The sequence below is a fragment of the Peromyscus californicus genome, unplaced genomic scaffold (genome assembly GCF_007827085.1).
Source record: "Peromyscus californicus insignis strain IS unplaced genomic scaffold, ASM782708v3 Scaffold_13__1_contigs__length_99412109, whole genome shotgun sequence".
In the NCBI taxonomy this organism is placed as follows: Eukaryota; Metazoa; Chordata; class Mammalia; order Rodentia; family Cricetidae; genus Peromyscus; species Peromyscus californicus.
In genome coordinates this window covers 94,500,316-94,523,029 of record NW_026294424.1, presented here as the reverse complement: position 1 = coordinate 94,523,029, position 22,714 = coordinate 94,500,316, and the positions used below count along the sequence as shown (strand labels likewise).

Here is a 22,714-nt window from a genome sequence, read left to right as displayed (position 1 = left end):
CTCCATAAGAGCAACAAGTGCTCTTAACTACTGAGCCCTCTGTCCAGCTCCTGAAAGCTTTTTACAAAGCAAACAGTCCTACTACTGTATTAGATTCACCATTAAAGGAAACATAAACAGCAGGCACACGGGGAAGATAATGCGGCAAGGACTGGAGGTTTTGGTTTCGTATGAGGATCAATTCTGGGGCTCTTCTGTCCAGCTCAGTGAGCACAGCCCACACTGTGCTGGAGACAGATCTCCAGTGTTCTCACCACACCACAAAAAGAAGTATACGGGACAGCAGTGAGGGTGTTAACTGGTGTTACTATGGTAACCGCTTCACAATGTACGTGTGAAACCAACCACTGAGCTGCACATCTTAAATACACATAATTTTTGTGTAGCATGGCAAAGCTGGAAAGAGAACATGATCATGAAATATGAACCAACCCAGCACTTCCAGGAACACAAAGCACTCTGCCTCCCCTCTCCTCCTTCCCCACTCTGCTCTCTCCCTTTCCTATTTTATCATGCGCATCATCTGTTTTTGACAATCTGGAAAAATGTCTGACAAACATTTTCACAACCTCAAATACCAGCCCAGCTCTGCTGGAAACAACAGAGGTGTACAACTGTTAACCCAACTGGGACGCGCAAAAACAGACACCTGCTGTGGGATGGTCTTCCTGTATCCTGTGAACATGTGGTGCTTACCATTGGTTAACAAAGAAGCTGCTTTGGCCTATGGTAAGGCAGGGTAAGGGCCAGGTGGGAAATCCAAGAGAGACACAGGGAGAAGAGGGCGGGGTCAGGGAGACAGGATCCAGCTGCCCAAGGAGGAACAGGATGCCAGCAGACTGGTAATACCACGACCACGAGGCAAAGTATAGATTAATAGAAATGGGTTAATTTAAGATGAAAGAGCTAGCAAGAAGCCTGAGCCATAGACCAAAGAGTTTGTAATTAATATTAAGCCTCTGATTATTTTATAAGCTGCTGCGGGCCGGGTGGAACACAGGAAAACTTCTGTCCACAGACACCATCCACTGTTATCATTTCAACACAAACAGCAGGTATTTCAAAGCAAAATAGATATGCCTATTAGGAGAGATCCTCGCAAAACTTAGCAAAGAGTAAACAAACATGGATTATTTGGTTTGGGAAGAAACTGACTTGTAACAATGCCCAGAATGGATAAAAATGATTTCTCTAGGGACAAACGATAACTGAAAACACATGACCTGTAGATATCTTACACCCAGCTAACACCCACCTCTCACCTGATCTGAGGATCCGCCCACCTGGGGCCAGCCAAGACAGAGACTGCAGTGTACTCCACTGGGTTATAGTCTTGCCACTCAACAAGCCAGCCCACCTTCTCATTAGGAACCTGACTCCGTTCAACTTTCGAACCTGGGTAAGGAGATGTCCGAGCCTTGTTGTGGGAATTGTCTTTGGCATCATTAGAACCAGACATGATGTTGGCGTTAAGGTGAAATCCACAGTATGGAAATGAGTTCCTAAGGAGAAAAAAGAAAAGCATCTTATGAACATTCTAAAATATGAATTAAATAACCTAGTTCAAAGTTTCCCAAAACATTTTTCAATTTCAAATACTTAAAAATTAGAAAATTGGGGCTGAAGAGATTGATGACTGGGCAGTTAAAAGCATATATTGCTCTTCCAGAGGACCCAAGCTTGATTCCTAACACCTAAGTCAGACAACGCACAACCACCTACAACTCCAGCTCCAGAGTATCCAAGGCCTCTGACCTCTGAGGGCACCTGCACTCATCTGTGCATACACATGCACACGCAAAATAAACACTTTTAAATCAAAAAAATTCAAGTTAAGAACACGTAGCATCCACAAGGGGTTTTTCCAAATATCGAGCTTTTGAAAATTAGCTAAATCTGGACTGGAGAGATAACTCAGTTAGCAGAATGCTTGCACAAGGACCTCAGGTCAGAGCCCTAGCACCGACACAAAAAGTGAGTACCTCAGTACTGTCACCACAACATCGGAGGTGAAGGATGCTCACCGGGAAAGCTCAACAGCCAGCCAGCCTACCGGTGAGCTCCAGGGTCAGTGAGAGAGACCCCGTCTCAGGGGCCAAGGAAGACATCCAGGATCAACCTCTGGCCTCCATATGGACACATGGACACACACACACACACACACACACACACACACTGACATGCACCAGCATGCACACACAAACTAGTTCATCTCATAACTGTTGCCTATTGACTGCAATTATTTTAGCTGAGGAAACAGAAGGCGGAAATTTCGTTTTGCTTCCTCTTAGGAAAGGGGCGGGAGTGTTATGAGAAATCAGCCATGGGCAAAATTACAAACAGGAGTTTATTAATAAAAAGGTATGTGCAAGTTTTTATGTGGGCATGAGTTACCTCAGCAGTCACACCAACACAGAATGACTGTTTTGTAAAAAAGTTACAGACTGTCTGTTCTGCCTGACTTTAGTAGCTCCAATTCCACCCTGCTGTCTGTGTCTATAGCTGTGAGTGTAATGCAAGCTGTTTTCTGTCACCCATTTAGAGACTTTCAAAACACTACCACTTCATTTTGCATGCACTCTGCCTCCATGAGGTACTGTCAAACTCCCAACCTGCAGGGCATGCCCAACTAACGAGGCGGTTCCCACCCCAGGGAGCTGGGCTGTGGGATGGTCTGTATGTCAAATTGCTCTGATTGGTCAATAAATAAAACACTGATTGGCCAGTGGCTAGGCAGGAAGTATAGGCGGGACTAACAGAGAGGAGAAAAGAAAGATCAGGAAGGCAGAAGGAGTCACTGCCAGCTGCCACCATGACAAGCAGCATGTGAAGACGCTGGTAAGCCACAAGCCACGTGGCAAGGTATAGATTTATAGAAATGGATTAATTTAAGCTATAAGAACAGTTAGCAAGAAGCTTGCCACGGCCATACAGTTTGTAAGCAATGTAAGTCTCTGTGTTTACTTGGTCGGGTCTGAGCTGCTGTGGGACTGGTGGGTAACAAAGATTTGTACTGACTGTGGGCCAGGCAGGAAAACTCTAGCTACAGAGCTGGGCTCCAGTGAAAAGCAGGAGAATATATAACCTGACTCACTTTGTGCAATGTACAAGTATGATTCCCAAGGAGTGGGGACAGCTAGGAAGGTCACCTGATCAGAGCCAGCCAGGCTGCTCAGCAGACTGCCTCACAAACCAATAAAACTGGTGGGTTTTCATTATTTTCCTATCTGATGACATGCTACCTTCAGCCACTAAAAATCTGGAAATCCAAGATATGAATTCTCTGAAAAATAAAGACCATTCAAAGCTCATACTCAAAAATACATAAGTGTAAGACATGTGTATTTATCTAACCAGACTCCAGGTCTATGTTTTTAAAAAGTTAACAGAGTCCTGCTCTCTCTTTTGAAATGAGAGATAAGTTACATGGATGGGAATAGGAAAAAAAAAGAAAAAAAATTCATTATTCTATCCCAACCACACGTACCAAAAATATTTAAGTAATCTGAGGTTCTCTGTTCCCCAATTTAGACTAAGCAAGCAGAACTGTGTCAACATGCTCTCTGGTCTCAGACTTACACGCCTGACTGCTTACTTTCCTAAGTCAACTGAATTCCGTCAGAAAAAGAATGGAGCTGGAGAGACAGCACTTCCACCAAGAACAGCAACTACCCAATCACTGAGTGCGAGAGTTCAGGCCTTCAGGTCCCAGGACTCATCTAAAAAGCCAGGTAGTCCACACACACCTGTGACTTAAGGGGGGGGGGGGGGGGATTCAGGATCCAGCCCAGCCGAAAAAAACACACAATTTTTTTTATGTGTTCAGGGAGAGAATCTTCCTCAAATGAACAGGCAAACAGTGAGTGCTGAGACACCCAATATCATCTGCTGGGCTCCACACAGGTACACAGGCACTCATAACTGCACAGACACATGCACACACACACACACACACACACACAAACGAGCACACACATAACAGAGAGAGAGAGAGAGAACACCCATAAATATTTTTAAAACAAATAGCAAAATGAAATCAGACTATGCATCTTCCCTGCAGAGAAGTGTGATCCCCATTTACATCTGCTCTCCGATGTAAGGCAGGGACGACCACTAGAACAAGAACACTTACTACATACATACAAGAACACTTACTACATACATATACAGAGCCTAAGTCTTTCTTTATTGAATAACAGATCTGTGCAAGAAATTTTTGCCCTAACAAATAGGAATTAGGAAACTAACAAAATGCATCTTACAAAGAAGAGACCAGTTCCTAAGACTGGCAATAAAAGAAATTCAATAGCGGCATGTTGCTTTGAACTGAAGAAAATCTCGATGTTATAATTTATGAGAGATACCCATGCACTTGCAAGGCCCTGCTCTAAGCAACGGAATTCTGCCCACTCATGTGACTCTCAAAAATCCTTATTTTGGAAATAAGTCTAATAAAGACTCAGGAACCTTAATAGGTTAGCTGAGGTCATATATTCTCAGCTGAGTCAGAATCCAGATCCAGGCTCTAAGCTGGGCCACACCCCTAAAGAAAACTACAGTCACAAACTCTTGATGGCACACTGCTCTTGCCTGTCCCCACAGGGTTTACAGTATTAGATTAGCAGGCATGCAACACATTCTTGCTGACTCAGCTTTGGACTTCACTTCTGAACATGCAGTTTCAGTTCTGGATACACCACTTTCAGAGTTCCCTTCCCCATTTTACTAAAACAAAGAATAAACACCAAGCAGCTTGACACTGTTCTGGTAACAATCAACAAAAGTGGCATTAGTGACTTCCAGGGAGCTGAGTTTTTCCCTCTGCAAACCCCACTGAAGAAGACCAGATGTATAAAAGGAAGTTCATTCACACCAGCAAACAGAGGACACTCTGACTGAGGGGTTTTAACCTGTCAGGAAGACAGAAAACAGATGAAACCATGGGACCTACAAATCACAGTAGAAGTGGTTTCTGTTTTCCAAAAGGTGAAGGAAGGTGTCACTTCTGTAAGCGGAGCCCTCAGAAATTTCAAATTTGGTCTTATAAGCCGGCCACAGAACTAACCTCTTTTCCTCTGTGAAACTGAAGCTTGGTGATAGTCTACCTCCTGGATACAGTCAAGTTTGAGGTGTGGGTGTATGTGTTTTAAGGAGGTGAGGGTTAGGACCACTGCTACAGACAATGGTGTCCGAGAACTTAACAGAAACTTTCCAAGTCACTAGTAAAGTCGCGGCCACCTTGTCCAGCACAAAGAGAAAGAGCGAGTTTACACTTCGATTTCCAGTCTATCGATGGAACCAAAAGCCAATAGTCAATCGCCTTCCTGCGCACAGCAAGCAATATCTGCAACTCACAGTAACAGTATATATGTTTCCATTACAGGTATCCAGCATTACCCCTCACGCAGAGCAACCCAAAAAGCGCTCTTTAAACTCTCCGGTGGTCTATGAATTAACACTGGCGGCTCATCTATGATGGCAAATTTAGACATCAGAGATCGAGAGAGGTCCTTGCTGATAGGTTTTTTTTCCCCAAAATCCAGCACTCGGGCAAAGCCTACACAGAACCTTCAGGAAGGGCAAGTGGGGGTCGCAGTCCACCCGAGGTCGGCGGAGGGAGCCGCAGCCCGTCCCAGAAACGGGGTACCTGGACGCGGGGACGCCGCGGCAGCCTGAGGACCGCACAGTCAGGGACGCGAGGGCCACTGAGAGCGACACGGTGGCTACCGCCTGCCCCAGGGAGCGGCCGGCCATGGGCGCCCGGCGCGCGACCGGCGAGGGGTCTGCAAGCCGCCGGGCCTCGCTCGAGCCCCGCAGCGAGGAGCCCCGCAGCGAGGAGCCCCGCGCCGGGCAGCCAGCGGGCACTAGGACCCGGCCGCGCTCGCCCCTAGCGGGACGCCGACGTCCCCCCCACCCAAGCCGGCTGTCCGCAGCCCGCGGCGCCCGCAGCCCCACGACGCACCGGCCGCACGACGGCGCTTTACGACGATGCCGCAAACCAACCCCGCGGCCTGCCCGCCTGACCCCCCGTCTGCGCAGGCGCACGGAGGTGAGCGGCGGGGCGCGGAGGGAGGAACCCGGAGGCCAAAGCGGAAGGGAAGGGACCGGGAGAGGAAGGCCGTGCAGAGTCACATGAGCGATTCGAGGTTAGGAGGAGGCGTGGAATAATGACTCAGGGACGGTTCCCGAAACGACAGCGGGCTGGTTTCCAGAAGTAAACCAACTCGCTTTTCGGACCGTGCCCTCGGAGCTGACTCAGCGACCGCCTGTGAGCGGTAACCGCCAGTCACGTGATCCGCTCAGTCAGGTGACCTGCTCCCCGCTGTTTTTTGACCTATAGGAAGGGATCCGAAGCCTGGAGCCCCCGGTCTGAGCCTCCTAGAGCTCCCTGTGTGCCGCCTTCCATGGTGTCAGTATTTCCCATAAGCCTCTCCGTCCAAAAGGACAGCCAGCCTCTGTCCCACTTGATCCCAAACCCCTCCTAAACAAGCACACAGTCGGGATAATAAACTAATTAACGGAGGGCAAAAGTTAGGTTTAAAGTGGTACAGCCAGGTGTGGAGAGCAGCTTGCGTCCTGGCATTCCTATTTTTATTTGTTAATGAGACAAGTTGGTAAGTTTTAAGCATATAGTCAGCTTTGGCCTCTGCACTTTTGAAACATACCATAAGGTGTTGGCAGTTTTTAAAGCCAGATCAATCAGATTTTAGCTATATCCTGGAAACTGCAGGACTGTCGGGATGGAACAGCAGTAAGGAACCTGACTCTGCTGTAACACAGATTACAGCAGTTTAGGGTGTTGTCTTTGTGATTATACTACACCCCTTAAAATCCCTCGAGGTATGGGAAATTTCCTTTTTTTATTCTCCCAGCCCAAATCCGGTTCCATATAGGTAGGTCCTGAAGTAAAGATTATAACTATATATTCCTTCTCTGCACTTTGGAGTGCAACCTAATTTTTCCTGGAGCTGATAGCCATCTGTCGGAGGTGCCAGCATTCAAGGAAGATAATTCACCTTGGGCTCCACTTCCTCTGAGAGATGGTTGTCTTACTTCAACTTGTTCCATTGCCTCCTGTCATCAGAGAAGTTTATTTCTCTACTGGACAAGTGGCCCGGTCACAGCCATCAACACTCACCAGCACTCTAGATCTTTCAGCAACATTCCCCAGCCTCTAAAAATCTCCACCCTTTTGTTTCATGAAAATAGAATCCAGTTCATAGTGCAGTCTTTCTCATGGCAGCTGTCATCAGTAAAATCTTTCCTTGTGTCTTTAACTAATGTCCTCATATAGGCTTATCTTTTTAAGATTTATTTACTTTTGTGTGTATAGGAGTTTTGCCTGAAGGTCTGGGCATCCCAAGTGTGTAGTGCCGACATAGGCCAGAAAAGGGCTTTGGATCCCTCAAGACTGGAATTAAAGTTGTAAGCCACTGTGTAGGTGGTAGGAATTGAACCCAAGTCCTCAGGAAGAGCAGCCAGTGCTCTTAATCTCTGAGCCATCGCTATAGCTCAGGCATTATTTATCTTTGACAGCTCCTTTCAAGTAGCATTTTTCTTAAAATATTGTTGATAGAAAAAGCATAGCTCTCAATTCAAAGGGTCTCAGAGTTTCTTCTGGAGCAAAATGTGAATGCCTATGGCCTCAGGAACAGAGATTTAGATTACCCCAAATATCATGTTCCAAGGTGGTAACAATTTCATTAAGTTCCTATAGCAATAGAACAAAGAAAATCCCAAATCAAGACACTTTAGATACATTAGTAGAAACATCAAGTAGGCCCCAGTTACAGCACATCAGTGAAATCTCTAATATGGGCCTCAGATGTTATGTGATCTTCTTTGGGATGGGGTCTGTTTATGTATTAAAACAGGATTTATGTAATAGTCACAGTGAGGACAATAAATAGCTATTTAGATAGATAGCCCAAAATAATTTGGCTCTGGACCTGCAACATTCCAACTCTTCAATCATTGACCCCTCATCAGTTAGCCAACCTTGTAGAATATTGATGTAGTTGTGGCTTTTTTTTTTCTAGGAACTTCAGTTCAATGTACATTTGAAAGCAGATCTTAATAGCTTGTAAGTGTAAATTCCAGCTCTCGGGAAGCTGGGGCACAAGGATCAGAAGTTCAGAGCCAGCCTGGGCTTTATAGTAAAATCTCGTCTCAAAAAAGAATGAGTATTTAAAAAATAAATATCAAATAGGGCATGGTGGTGCACACCTTTAATTCCAGCACTCAAGAAGCAGAGGCAGATGTATCTCTGCAATTTGAGACTAGCCTGGTCTACATAGAGAGTTCTAGGATAGCCTGGGCTATAGAGAGAGACCCTGTCTCCCAAAGGGCTGCTTTCTTGTAGAGGGAAATGAGTAATAAGAAGCTAGTGACATCTGATAAGGGAGTGCTCAGTGACTGGGGATGTAGCTAAGTTATTAGAGTGTGCACTTACCGTGCCCAAAGCACTGAGGACTTGTGGTGCTGATCTTGTAATCCTGGCACTCAGGAGGCAGGAGAATCAGAACTTCAAGGTCATCCTTGGCACATAGCAAGGTTCAGAGGCTATGCTGCCTCAAGAGAGGAGAAGGGAAAAGGTAGGAAGGGCAGGAGGAGGAGAAAAGGGGTGGGGTGGGGGAGTAAACAGTCTCCTGTGGGAGAGTCGCTGCTTGAGAAAGGAGTCACTTTGCATTGCAGTAGGCTTTCCTGAGCCGGTCCCAGTTGAGCAGAGATGGACGGTAGGAAACTGCTAGCCACGGCACAAGAGAAGAACAGTCCGTCTAACAAGACTGGAAACTAACAACAGAAGGCCAGCACACTGAAGCACTGTGAGCAGTGAGGCTTGGCCTTCTTCCCTCGTGGTTCCTGTGGAAAACACCTGCTAACATGGAACCTTCTCTGCACTCCTGCAGCTGAGGAGCCACGTGGTCCTCTGTGGTCAGTGAGAGTAAGGTGTAAGTTTGCTGTGTGGGTCTTGTGAGAACATGCCGTCTCCCTGGTGAACGGGTCTGACTTGCTCCACATGTCCATTCCACCTCCACATTTTGTCCCTGCCGGGAAGGAGGGCAACTCTCCTGAAAATGGAGACTGCCCTGTCGGAAGCTGTGCCAAGTAGAGCACAAGAAGGAAGCTGAAGCTCCAGTGGGTCCTGAATATTTGCATCAAGCCTGGACAAGCTGCTTCGGAATGGAGGAAAACAAGTTTCTTTCCTTTCCTTTTCTTTTTTTTGGTTTTTTGAGACAAGGTTTCACTGTTGAGCTCTTGCTGTCCTGGAACTCACAGAGATCCTCCTGCCTCTGCCTTCTGAGTGGTGGGATTAAAGGTGTGCCCCACCACTGCCCGGCTGGAAGACAAATTTCTAATTGGCTAAGTCATGGTTGGGTTTGTTTTTTTAATCTGACATGACAGTGAAACCTTTGCTGTGTTTTTTCTAGATCTCACGCTATAAAAAGCCATTCAAACTCACGGATTTAGTCTTCCCAGAATAGAGACATGGCTGGAATTAGCAGTGCTGCTTTTAATCCCAGCAGAGGCAGAGGCAGGCAGACCTGAGTTCAAGGACAGCTGGGATTACACAGCAAAGTCCAGGCCAGTGAGGGCTACATAGTGAGATTCAGTCAAAGAAGAGAAGGAAGAAGAAGTTACCCAAGTTGAAAGTGGATAAACAGAAGTTTATTATGAGTTACCATGGTGAGATCATGAGTTATGGTGGCGTGAGTACACAGTCATCAGCTTTCCATTATCTCCGTAAGATACATGAACTTCTGAGGTTTTGTTTGGCTCATGGTTTCCCAGGGCTGGTTGGCCCTGTTGCTCTCGGACTTATGCCCAGGCAGCACATTGTGCACAGAGCACAATCAAGCTGTTCACTTTGTGGGCAGAATGTGAGAGAAGAAGGAACTGGGGCCGGGGTTCCAATACCCCTTGAGTTGGTCACCAGTGGCCCAGCTTCTTCCTGATAGGCCCCACCTCCCAGAGGTTCCACCATCATCTCCCAGTAGTGCTAAAGTCTGGAAACCAGGCTTGAACACATGGGCCTCCTGGAGACATTCAGAAACCCAAACTCTAGCAGAGTGAAAAGTGGGTGGCTGGTTTCTTGATGTATCACTTACTCTCATTTCTCCTTTCGTTCTCACAATCTACTGGGTCAAGCATAGCTTCCCTCCCCATTCCCAAACGTAAGGGTTTTCTTCATGCCTCCTATGTCTTTAGCTTCACCCCCACAGGTTCTGCTTTTTGATGAGTTAAGGGGCAATGAAAGAATTTTTAAAACTCTCACTCAACAAAGCTTGGCTTTCAAGATTAATCCTGTGCTAGAGACTGAAAGTCCCCCTGACAGTCACGCCTTTGTTCTGACCATATCTTTTCTTCCCTCTGAAACACTGGAACTATTATTTCAGTGGATGGAGTGCATCTGGCAATAAGATATGAGAATATTTTAAAAACACATCTAAAATATTTCAAAAAATTATTCCCATGGTATTTTTCATTTTGATCATGCAATTTGAGCAGACTGTTTAACTTCTCTGTTTCCTCAACTGTGAAATGAGGAGATGTGATAGTCAACATGGAGCCATGAGAACTAAGCAAAACAGTTTATAAAATGCCTAAGAAACATCATAATAACTATGTTTTCAGCATAATCTCTACAAATTGTCCTATGTTATACATGTTACCATGTCCTCTAGGGCATCTGCTGTGGTTTTCCCTGGGGTGGGGTACAGACTCAGCACCAGGTTGCAAATTAGGTAACTTGTCCAGGTTCATACGACATATCTAATAGTTTGTGCAGCCCATTGTGTCCATGTTCTTTCATTGCCGCAACAGATCAATAGTTTGAACTAGAAATTTTTTAATCTCATGGTTCTAAAAGTCGGAAACTAGTTTCACAGTTCCAAAGTCAAAATGGCAGCAGGACCACACTATCGGAGGGCTCTACAAGAGTCTGTTCTTCGCCTTCTCTGCCTTCTAGGTCCTTGTGACTCCTAGCATCCCATGGCTTGTGGTCACATCACTCCAGTCTCTGCTGCTGTAGTCATATTGCCTTCCACCTTTTCTGTTTTGGCCTCACTCTTTGATATAATTTAGTGCCAGTCCAGACAACCCAGGATAAGAACTGCATCTCCACACCCTTAATGACATCTGTAAAAGCCTTATTTCCATTAGTTACTATTTATAGGTACCTTTGGGGATAATGTTTCAGCTTACTTTATCATGATTTAAATTTAGAACTGAATGACTATGAGCTCCACTTCCTAACCAAACATGTATGTGTTCACTATTAAATGCCTGAATTATTTAAGCACAGTGGCAGATACTGTGGATGTGAAGTGAATGAAACAACCACCATTAGTTATCAGGCTGCCCTTACAAATCTGTGGGTTAGCTGAGGAGGTAGTGGTTTAAAAAGAAAATAATCACACAAATAAATGTCAAGCTGCATTTGTGTTCTGACTGGAGGGTCAGGTTGTTCTGCAGAGGGATGATGGGAGACCTGGTCAGGGCTGGGAAAGTCCCCCTAAGAAGCAACACTTGATATGAGATCTTAAGGAAGAGTAAGAGTCACTGGACATAGAGAATAAGCAAGCCTTAAAATACCTCTACTGCAGAAGATGCAGCATGTTACATACTCAGAAAATCAAGTTCCCTCTTTCCCTCTGTTCCTTAAGGAATCCACTAGGGCAGGCTTGGGGAGATGCCTCAGGGGTTAAGAGAACTGGCTCCTCTTCCAGAGGACCTGGGTTCAATTCCCAGGCACCTCCCATGGTAGTAAACAGCTATCTGTAACTCCAGTCCCAAGGGATCCAAAGGTCTCTTAGGACACCAAGCAGGCACATAGTACACACATACAAACAGGCAAAACCACTCCTACACATGTAAATAAAATTACTAGGGCAGCTACAGGGTTGTTTTGATCAATACATTGGCAATACAGTGTGGCTGTGGAATGCCCCTTCCCTAAGAGTCTTTTTAACTTGCACTGCAGCAGGCCACACAACGTTGTCTCCAGGGGTCATAATTGAGTAGATTTTAATAAACCTGTACTATATGTTGCTCAAGCGAGGCAGAAAACAAAAAGGAAACAGTCTACTGTGCCAAGAGACAAGCATTTACTCAGTTACTCAGCGTTCTAAGATGTGACATGATGAAGGATGTTCAAAAGGCCTGACAAACTCACTGCCATTTGAGAAAAAATAAGTCTTGATTCTCAGATAAGTTGTCAAGCAAGACAAACTCATTCAAGGACAGTTTTCACAAATGTGTTGCTATGTGTTACGAGAGAGAGTTCAGAAAAAGTACTTTTGAGTTGAAAGTATTTTTCAATGTTTTTATCAACATTTATTACATGAAAGAAATAAGTGTATTTAAGCAGCTAGTTGAAAACAAATATGCATGAATTTGATGTTTTTAATAATTTTGTTCCCTCTATTGTGTCCTATAAGTAAACTCCCATCAATACATTAGTATTTATAAAACTAGAGGAGTTTCCACATCACATAGAAAACTACCTTGTGAAGCCAAACGTGCGATATGCGCCTATTATTACAGCACTCAGGAGTCTGAAGCAAGAGGATCATGATCCTGAGGAAAGCCAGTCTGTACAAAAAGGCGTGTCTCAAAAAACTGGAATCACTTCATTTATTTTGAGTATATACAGTTAAATGGAGCCATAGGCCATCCCCGAGAATTATCCTTGAGTGCTCCTATTCCACATGTAGGCCCTTAGCAGTCCTTACTCTGGTTTGTTTCCACTCTACCTACCTCAGGCACCCTGTTTAAACCCACCATCTGTACTCTATGATCACTTCCGTTTGTCTTTTATACCTTCTCTTCCAGAAGCCAATTTCCCACACTGACCACAGAGTGGGTCTTTTTAGAAGCCAATTTCCCACACTGACCACAGAGTGGGTCTTTTTAGAAGCCAATTTCCCACACTGACCACAGAGTGGGTCTTTTTAAACTCTGAAGTCAGAGCACATGACTGTATTATTTAGAACCTTTTCAGTGGTTCTGTCTCTCCACTTTAAATGTTTCATGTATATGGTAGGTGTTTTGCCTGCGTGTATGTGAGTGCACCATATGCATGCAGTGCCCATGGAAGCCAGAAGAGGACAGCAAATCCCCTGGAACATGAGTTTTTGTAAGCCACCATAAGGGTTCTGAGAGCCAGCTAAGCCATCTTTCCAGTCCCCTGGTCAGTGATTTTCCGGTGCACTGTGAGTTCAAATAGTGAGTGGCCCATGAGGTGGCTTGGTGAGTAAAGTGCTTGGCGCACAAGCCTGATAACCTGAGTTCAGTCTCCAGAACCTGTGTAAATAAAGGTGGAAGGAGAGAATCAGCTCCACAAAGTTGTCTTCCACATATGCACCATGGTGTATACACACACACACACACACACACACACACACAATAATTTTTTAAAATTAAATTCAAATTACCATAGCTTCTGCTTAGCTTTGGAACTTGACAACAGTCTCCTCCTTGATCACTGTGTCAGCCATCTACTCACCACATTTTTTAACCACTTATTACTGCCACTATCAGTTTTGCTCATGTGTAAACACCTGTACAACATCTCTATCTGCCATGGGGCTTTTCTGATGCCAAGTTTGCGAGATAAACCCATAAGGATCCCATATGGCTGTACTGAAGGCCACCTGCCCTCCTGGGAAGTACAAATTGACATTCCACAGACAACCCATTGAACAGTGGAGAGCAAGAACCTATAGATGAGTTCTCTCTCATCCTTTGGATGGAAAATTCTGAGTACCATATGACTCATCAGAATCACAAGTCTCAAACTCCTAAAGCATCACACATCAGTAACATACCCTTGTATTCATTAGTTTTTTGTTTTCCCACTGTTTCACAGGTTTCGAATTCATTTCCCTAGAATCACTTAAAAAGCTCTCCGTGTGTGTCTTGGGCTCTGCTTTTCTGGCATCTAAGCTGTGACAGTTGATAAGAGAAGTAGTCTGGCAGTGAGACGTTGAGGGTAGGATTCTGATTCAGTATGAGGACTTCATGGCAAATGGTTAAATTGAGAGATAACTGACAGAATGCAACAGTAAAACGCATACCAAGACTTCATTCGTGGAGACATAAGGCAAGCATTGCCTCATGTGGGAGGCATTGATTCTCCAATGATAGGAGAAATCATTAGGCTAAGGAATAAAGTTGGCTGGTTTAGAAATGGTTTTAGATGTCTTGAAAAAGAAAAGTCAGAAGAACAAACCAATCAGTCATCTATCCATTATAGGATATCAAACTCAGGAGTCTTATATCACCATTTAAAGAACACCTTATATCACTGAACCATGTAGTACTTTGAACTAAAGTGCAGGCCTCAGATTTAGTTATAAAGGTAGTAGAAATTTAAAGATGAACGCAGTTTTGCTAGGTGTCTGAGGCCAAAACTTGGGTCCTAGTAGAAAAAGAGCAAGATCACAAGGGCTGAGATGAGGGTGTTTAGGGTAAAAGAAAGAACCTAGAACTTCCAGGACAGGTCAAATCCAACAAAATGAACTAATTCTAAGAGGGGACCAGTATGATACAGGATTGGCTACTGAGAGATGGGGGTCTCTAAGAAAGGATGTACAGCAGGAATGTGCAAGATCCAATACAGCAGGGACAGAATGCCCAAGGAAAAGATGGAGGTCTTGTTGAAGAGGGTGTGACTGTGGTTTACTGAAAAACAGATAAGTTATCCATCTTTGTCCACCTACAGAAACGTCTGGAGGTTACCCCCTGAGTCTTGTGGAGAGTAGACCATGTAGGCTGCCAGAAAAGTCTGTTCAGTGGGTAGTTCTCCCCTAGGGTTGACAGTGAATGTTCTAGTTTCTGGTGACCGGCTGCTGTGCCCTGCAGGAAACAGGTGCAGTAGAGGTGCATGGGCTTTGGGAACCCGAGGGAAAGAAGTCAGGATCAGGAATTCATTTTTTCCTCGTGTAACTTAGCTGTGTTCTCCCTTAATGAGGCTTAGCTTGTTTCAGCTAGCAGAGAAAAAAGATCTAGAGGACCCGGGTGTTTCCATGGGGGGGGGGGGGTGAAGAGCAGTAAGTGGGGGCCAGCACAAAAACAAGGAAAGGAGTCCAGAAAGGGAGGATGGGCAGGTGGCTTACTGCACAAGCTGAGGACAGGAGTTCAGGTCCCCAGTTCCCACATAAAGCTGGGTGGACAAGCCCTAGTAGATAATCATGACCTCTCACCCAGTTTGTCAACATGAACCTGTCCTTTGATCAAGAGTCACTAACCAAAGGGTAGTGCTATACTGACACCACAAAAATACAGATAACATATTCCTCCATTACTTTTCCAAATAGGTTTATGACTGTTCAACAGAGCAATTGTAGACTAGGCAAAAGGTAACGTCCAGACTTTGTAATATTTGCGCTGACTTTGTAATATTTCCATCAAGGAAGCTGGAATGCTCTCATGGCCTCTCTGCTAGACACTCACCAACACTAAGTGATAAATGGAATCTTGACCTACATTCAAGGCACAGCAGATCTTTTGGCTCTCTGAGCCCACCCTATAGTTATTCCCTTGATCACCAATAGAAATTGGCATAGGAATACTTCCATACCTGATCTATGGAAGGGGCATTGGGAAAAGAAAGGCCAAGTGAGTCAGAGGTAATCTCATTCGGTAGAGCAAAGATCAGCACCACTATCAGGAGATTCTATAGTATAGGGGTGATCATCTCCATCAGAATCTCACACTCCTCAGTCCCATTTTCCAAATCAGATGCATGTGGTGAATGCTGGTAGACTCTCAGACAGTTAATCATACAGAAGCTCCAGTCTTAAGAGCTCTTCCACTGTGGTACCAATCTTACTCCATCTGTGTCCTAATGGCACTAATGACCTGGTGCATGTTTTCTTTCCACTACTGGTCATTTTAAGAAGTGGGAAGTAGCCGGGCGGTGGTGGCGCACGCCTTTAATCCCAGCACTCGGGAGGCAGAGCCAGGCGGATCTCTGTGAGTTCGAGGCCAGCCTGGGCTACCAAGTGAGTTCCAGGAGAGGCGCAAAGCTACACAGAGAAACCCTGTCTCGAAAAACAAAAAAAAAAAAAAAAAAGAAGTGGGAAGTAGTTTCCTTTCACAAAGGGCAGACACATTCTAGGTCTTTGTAAACCTTTCAGCTGTCTTCCACAAATAGAGCTCATAAGGGCCTTACGTAAAATGACATTCTGCAGAGTACTATTCTGGCTCATGTTTATAACATCAATTTTCATGGACTCTGTGGTCAGCAAACAGCTTGTAATCCGGATGCACTAATGAGACATACAAGTACCAGAAAATGGAGATTAAACTCCATTGGAATCTGAACACCTGTTGCTTCTATGAAATGTATAGAGGGCCAACTATCTGAGGCATCCCTTGAAGGTAGATGCACAATGTTGCTCTTTCTATCATGTTCTACTGAGAATAGGTGACATTGAGGCCTCTTTGGATTTCAATATCATGAATATAGATAAACATTGGGTAAATGAGTTTGGCCATTTTTTTTTTTTTTTTTTTTTTTTTTTTTTTTGGTTTTTCGAGACAGGGTTTCTCTGTGTAGCTTTGCGCCTTTCCTGGAACTCGCTTTGGAGACCAGGCTGGCCTCGAACTCACAGAGATCCGCCTGGCTCTGCCTCCCGAGTGCTGGGATTAAAGGCGTGCGCCACCACCGCCCGGCAACTTTGGCCATTTTTACACGTCCACTTTTGAGTAAAACCCAGAGGAACACAGTGTTCTAGGTCAAGCCAGCCTGTGCTGAAGGATGTGTTCTTGGCCCAGGAGTTATCTGTGGGAGATAAGAGATTGTATGGTATCTTCCAGTGGACAGTCAAGAGCAGAAGGCCCTGTCGCTGTGGAGCAGAACTCTGAATTTTATGGTACAGAAATATTTGCTATTTGGAAATCAGCTGTAGGTCTATTACACAGCCCTAGTAGACTACCAGTCCTCAACCAGGGGAACTCAAGTGACAATGACCAACATGTTATTAAAAACATTTAATGCCTAAGGAAACTACAAATGTTCTTCCAAATTCTGTAAGATGATAAGTCTTTCCTCCCCCAAGGTGCTTTTTGGTTAATGTCTTGTTACAGCAGTAGAAAAGCAAATAGTTCCTCCCCTCCCCTTACAATGCCCATGTGCCCTTAATCCTGCCTCTCTGATCACATGCTTCTGATAAAAAAAAATTCTCCCAGTAATCTTTTATCAGTTCAATTCACAGGCCCCCAAATATTGGACACTAGAGAGTAAAGTGTTTCCTCTCTGACAGCCAAGCCTTTGGGCTCTGAAGGAAGATTCTTTCCAGGACAAAAAAAAATCACTTGCTGTTTAAAAACCAACTCCAGCCGGGAGGTGGTGGCGCACGCCTTTAATCCCAGCACTCAGGAGGCAGAGCCAGGTGGATCTCTCTGAGTTCAAGGCCAGCCTGTTCTAAAGAGCAAGATCCAGGACAGGCACCAAAACTACACAGAGAAACCCTGTCTCAAAAAAAAAAAAACCAACTCCACCAAGAAGAGGGAACATTTGCAGAAGGCTGAAACAACGAATGAAAGGTGCCTGCTCTCTTCTCTCTCTCTCTCTCTCTCTCTCTCTCTCTCTCTCTCTCTCTCTCTCTGTCTCTCTCTCTCTCTCTCTCTCTCTCTGTCTCTCTCTCTCTCTCTCTCTGTCTCTCTCTCTCTTTCTCTCTGTCTCTCTGTGTGTGTGTGTGTGTGTGTGTGTGTGTACACAAAGCCATATAGCCTCTCAGTGGCAGCAATGGAAGAGACAGCTCCCGGGATCAGGTGGGTTTGGTGCTGGGATGAGGAGACTTCTTGTGATCAGTTCTATCTTTGTCAGAGGCCATGATGTCATCAGAGGGTGGAGGGTGGGAAAGGCAGTACAGGGAGTTTGAAGAATGGCAGCAGTTCCTCCAGGAGCCTGGGGTCTCCTCCCTCCGTAGTGATTGAGGGGGTGAGTTGGTCTGGGGAGTGTTCAGCTTGCCACAGCAGATCATAGGAGAGAATGGCAGGGGGCCTCACAAACACTTAGGAGGACCAGCCTGGGTCCGCTTGGGAGAGCAGGGAAGGAGTCTGGGGATGGGACATGGAAGTGACTCTTTATTAGAGAAAGCCAGTCAAGCAGAGACTCTAGTAAGCTCATTCAAGCGGGTGAGCTAGAGGACGTGGGGTGCTGAGCGAGGGTGGGTGGGTGGAGGTGGGGGCTCCAAGCTGAAACTGGAGAGCAAGCAGTACAATAGCTGGGAAAGCTCAAGGTCATGAATAGAAGCATAAATGATACAATCAGATAAAAAGGAGGTCCACTATAATTTTTTGCCTTATTCATACTCCCCTGCATAGATGGGCCTCTAATGCATAATATTGTACAATGTTTTCATGGTCGTGTAACAGAGAGAGCTCAGAGACAGAGCTTCACCTTCCCCACATGTATCAAAGAGCAATGAACTTGGAAAGGTTATTACAGGTCATCAGTAAAAGGCAGAGAGTTAACACCAGTAAGTCACCTTATTTAATGTGGAGATAAAAAGGGCAAAGACAGAGGGTTGGCAATTCTCTAAAGCCCTCAGGAAATCAAGCAGATAAGTCTTTAGGGGCCTGGAAGGCTACAAATAACAAAGGTGATCTTTATCCCAGCACTCGGGAGGCAGAGCCAGGCGGATCTCTGTGAGTTCGAGGCCAGCCTGGTCTCCAAAGCGAGTTCCAGGAAAGGCGCAAAGCTACACAGAGAAACCCTGTCTCGAAAAACCAAAAAAAAAAAAAAAAAAAAAAAAAAAAAGGAAAAGGGCTCCTGAGTGTCGGGTGATTTCAGTGCCGTGAAAGGTAAGGTCCAGAGCAGGAAAGAGGAATTGTGTTAAGAACGTTGACTAATGCCCCAGGCAACAAGGTGAGGCCATTGAGCCCCTTGCCTTTCCTTTATGCCTCCCTGAGTGGAAATGCTCTCCTTTGGAGTAAGTTATAATGAATATCCGTAGTCATCTTGAGGGGAAGCCCAAGATAACAAGTGGAGACCATGGAGAAGGTTGGAACCTCCTCCTCCTCCTCATGCAGAGCTTTTCCTGGGGTCAGCAGTCACAGAAACTGGATCAATTACAGAGAGGCAGTGAGTGCTGGTGCAGAGCGGAAACACTGGACAAGGACTCCCACTTAGTGCTAGAGTGCTTCCCTGGCACGCTCAAGTCTGTAGTTTGACCCCAGTACCAGTACTACAAAATAATAAAAAGGTACAGTTTGGACAGCTGGTGGAGTGAAAGTCTTACATAAGATGTCCATATTTAAATTCATGTCACACTTGATCTTTATATAACTAGTTCACTTCTGGCCTCATGGCTATAGAATATCAGCCAGGAATTTAATTTACTTTTCTCAATGCATGTCCTTGGGAAGTATTTCCATACTTAGGGCCTGATAGATCATAGTTTTCTGAAATCATTCTGTGGCTAAATTAGTCTTCAAAATGGTGAATATGTATGCTTATGTGATCACTGTTTCTCTGATTCCATCTTTAAAACACAGATTATTGGGTCAGTGACAATGTACTATATTTTAAAAGATCCTGAGGAATGGCACTTCAGCTATACTCCAAAGTGCTACCCACAAGTTATTCATTGCCTCAAGTTATTCGTTGCCTCATTATTAAGAAATACAGCCAGGCAGTGGTGGCACATTCCTCTAAACCTAGCACTCAGGAGGCAGAGAGGCAGGCAGATCTCTGTGAGTTTGATGCCAGCCTGGGCTACAGAGCTAGATCCAGGGCAGCCAGGACTACACAGAGAGGCCCTGTCTTAGAAAAATAAATAATTAATAGTAATACAGTTAAGGATTGAGGAGACAGCTCAGTCTTCCAAGTGCTTGCCACATTAGCATGAGGAGCAGAGGTCAGTTCCCAGAGTCGACATAAAAAATTGGGCATGGTGGTACATGCTTGAATCCCAGTGCTGGAGAGGCCAGGACAGGAAGAATCCTGGGGCTGGCCTCGCCTAATGGGTGAGTCCCAGAGAAGAGACCCCATCTCAAAACCAAGATGGACACCTGTCCTGAGGAACAGCATCTAAGGTTGATTGACCTCTGGGCCTTCACACCAGTGCACATATGTTTGTGTGCTTGCACACATGCATGCACCAGTGCACCGATGAGCATACACACATGCTCACATACACAAACAAGTTGAATATACTCCCTTAATAATTTATGCTATAAATTGCAGTGAAGCAGCTGATGGTGAAGGGAAAGGTGTGGCCTGTGGGCACCTTCCCTTACCTTGTCAGCACACCTGGAGCTAAGGCATGATAGGGCGTGAGGACAAATACAGTGAGGAGTTTTCATCAGACCTGCCAGAGAGAGAACATAGTTCTCAAAGAGTTTGCCCAAGAGGAGATGCACTGTATGTAGTATATAAGTGAAGCTGCCCATGCCACAAACAGCTGAGATCCCGTGAAGCTCAGATACATAATTCTCAATGAAGGCTAAAGAACACCAGAGGGCAGAACAGAGATGCCCCCTAAAGGGAGATAACCACAACTGCTGGGTAATCCATAACCTTAAACCAGAGGCATAGTAAATGTGCATGGAGCTAATTAGCATGGATGCTAGTACCCTAAGCATGTTTAAACACCAGCTAGTGAATGAGAATGAGGACGTGACTGCTCCCAGGTGTGGTTGAGGAGAAGGTTTATGGTAGATATGAGGGAGAGCCCAGCCACAGGCATCTGGAAGGGTCTAGGCTGAACCAGGTCATGAGAGGAGAAAGGAGGGGGAAATGAGACAGGAAGAGAGAGAAAAGGAAGAGGAGAGAGGACAAACAGACAGTGAAGAGAGGCCCAGGAGCAGAGTCAAGAGGAGAACCAACAGGCCACAAGTGTGTAGCCAAAATGGCCAGGTTATATAGGAACCAGAGAAGCTGGGGGAAGGGAAGGGAAGCTCAGGGGCTGAAGAGGTTTAGGGTGGGGGTGGAGAATCAGAACGACTCTGTGACAGGCACCTGTGAGTAGGGATTGGGGGAGCCTAGAGGCTAGAGTAGACCTTGATATGCGAATAGCACCACAGGCAGAGGCTAAGAGAGGAGCCATATGTCCCTTTTGTCAGTGGTGAGAATGACTCCTTTTAACTCTGCGGGAGGTTCGAAGTGAAAGTGTGTTTATTTCTCTCTCTGCATCCAGATATAAAATACCCCAAAGACACTACCCCACGACAGTTACCTCCACAGTCAGCTCTCTCCCACCTGCAGTCTCCTAGAGACAGAAACAGCTGTAATTACACAATGAAACTAACCTTTTCATAAATTAGCATCTCATTGACTAGCCGCCCTTGCCTTTTTATTTTCCTTCATGGTTTATATGTCATCAAGTTGATTTATTTGGTATATCCCAGTTTGTATAGTTTATGCAAAAATATGAAGAGAAACAAGCTGTAATGGCATTTTCTTAGTCTTTAACTCAGATCACTTGTTGTTCATGGTTTTGATCCACAAATAGCAGTATTTTTGCCCAAGGTTAGGAAAAACAAAGATTAAATAGTAGTACATTTTCATTACACCGTGGGAAATAAATAAAGTTCCATTCTCTGCCTCATTCGGCTTTCTCCTCCCATGTCGAACAGTAGTGTTTCAGTTCAAGCTGGTGTTTGATATTTGACCTCCCGTCATTCATGCTGACTCATTTAAATATTCTAGATGACAATTCTCTATACATATTGTCAAAAATTTGTATGCAAACAGGCAATTTAATAACATTCTATAAATTGTATTGTTTAGGATTTAATTAAAATACAAAATGGTATGGTAAATCAGACTGTATAAGATGTGGTGCATGTTAGGGTGTTATGTGAGCCTTCTGGGACTTAGCTATATGCCCAACTCTTGGTTTTTTGAGACAGAATCAGACTAACCTTGAACCAGTGATCCTCCTACCTCAGCCTTCAGTGCTGAGATACTGTGCTGCTAGTTCTGTGTCAACGTCATACAAGCTACATTCATCTGGGAGCAGGAACCTCAGTTGAGAAAATGTCCGCACCAGATTGACCTGTGGGAAAACCTGTGGGGCATTTTCTTGATTGACTATTGATGAAGGCAGGCCCAGGACCCTTGGGCAAGTGGTCCTGGATTCTATGAGAAAGCAGGCTGAGCAAGTCACTAGGAGCAAGCCAGTAAGCAGCACCCCTCCATGGCCTCTGTGTCAGCTCCTGCCTCCAGGATCCTGCCCTGCTGAGTTCCCGCCTCCAGGTTCCTGTCCTGCTGAGTTCCCGCCTCCAGGATCCTGCCCTGCTGAGTTCCCGCCTCCAGGATCCTGCCCTGCTGAGTTCCCGCCTCCAGGATCCTGTCCTGCTGAGTTCCCACCTCCAGGATCCTGCCCTGCTGAGTTCCCGCCTCCAGGTTCCTGCCCTGCCGAGTTCCCGCCTCCAGGATCCTGTCCTGCTGAGTTCCCACCTCCAGGATCCTATCCTACTTGAGTTCCCGCCTCCAGGATCCTGCCCTGCTGAGTTCCCGCCTCCAGGATCCTGCCCTGCTGAGTTCCCGCCTCCAGGATCCTGCCCTGCTGAGTTCCCGCCTCCAGGTTCCTGCCCTGCCGAGTTCCCGCCTCCAGGTTCCTGTCCTGCTGAGTTCCCGCCTCCAGGATCCTGCCCTGCTGAGTTCCCGCCTCCAGGATCCTGCCCTGCCGAGTTCTTGTCCTTGTGGTGGACTGTGATAGAGAACTGTAAACTGAAATAAACCTTTCCTCCTCAA

At 45.5% G+C, this 22,714-nt stretch overlaps 1 protein-coding gene and 1 long non-coding RNA gene across 4 annotated transcripts in view; one reads left to right on the top strand and one right to left on the bottom strand.

Annotated features, from left to right (window-relative positions):
* Positions 1-6,071, bottom strand: part of Nudt9 (nudix hydrolase 9) — a 23,889-nt gene extending 17,818 nt beyond the window's left edge. The window contains exons 1-2 of one of the 3 annotated variants that reach the window (XM_052735572.1): positions 5,963-6,071; positions 1,263-1,502 (exon numbers count right to left, since the gene is read on the bottom strand). In XM_052735572.1, coding sequence (XP_052591532.1) covers positions 1,263-1,459 — 197 coding nt within the window. In that variant the 5' untranslated portion in view covers positions 1,460-1,502; positions 5,963-6,071. Of the gene's footprint in view, positions 1-1,262; positions 1,503-5,065; positions 5,288-5,647; positions 5,867-5,962 lie in introns of those variants that run through there. The other 2 variants (XM_052735571.1, XM_052735573.1) reach the window with 2 other exon arrangements.
* LOC128108686 (uncharacterized) lies at positions 5,937-22,714 on the top strand. The gene is made up of 2 exons (XR_008217584.1): positions 5,937-6,049; positions 21,868-22,714. It is a non-coding gene; the product is annotated as an uncharacterized LOC128108686 (long non-coding RNA).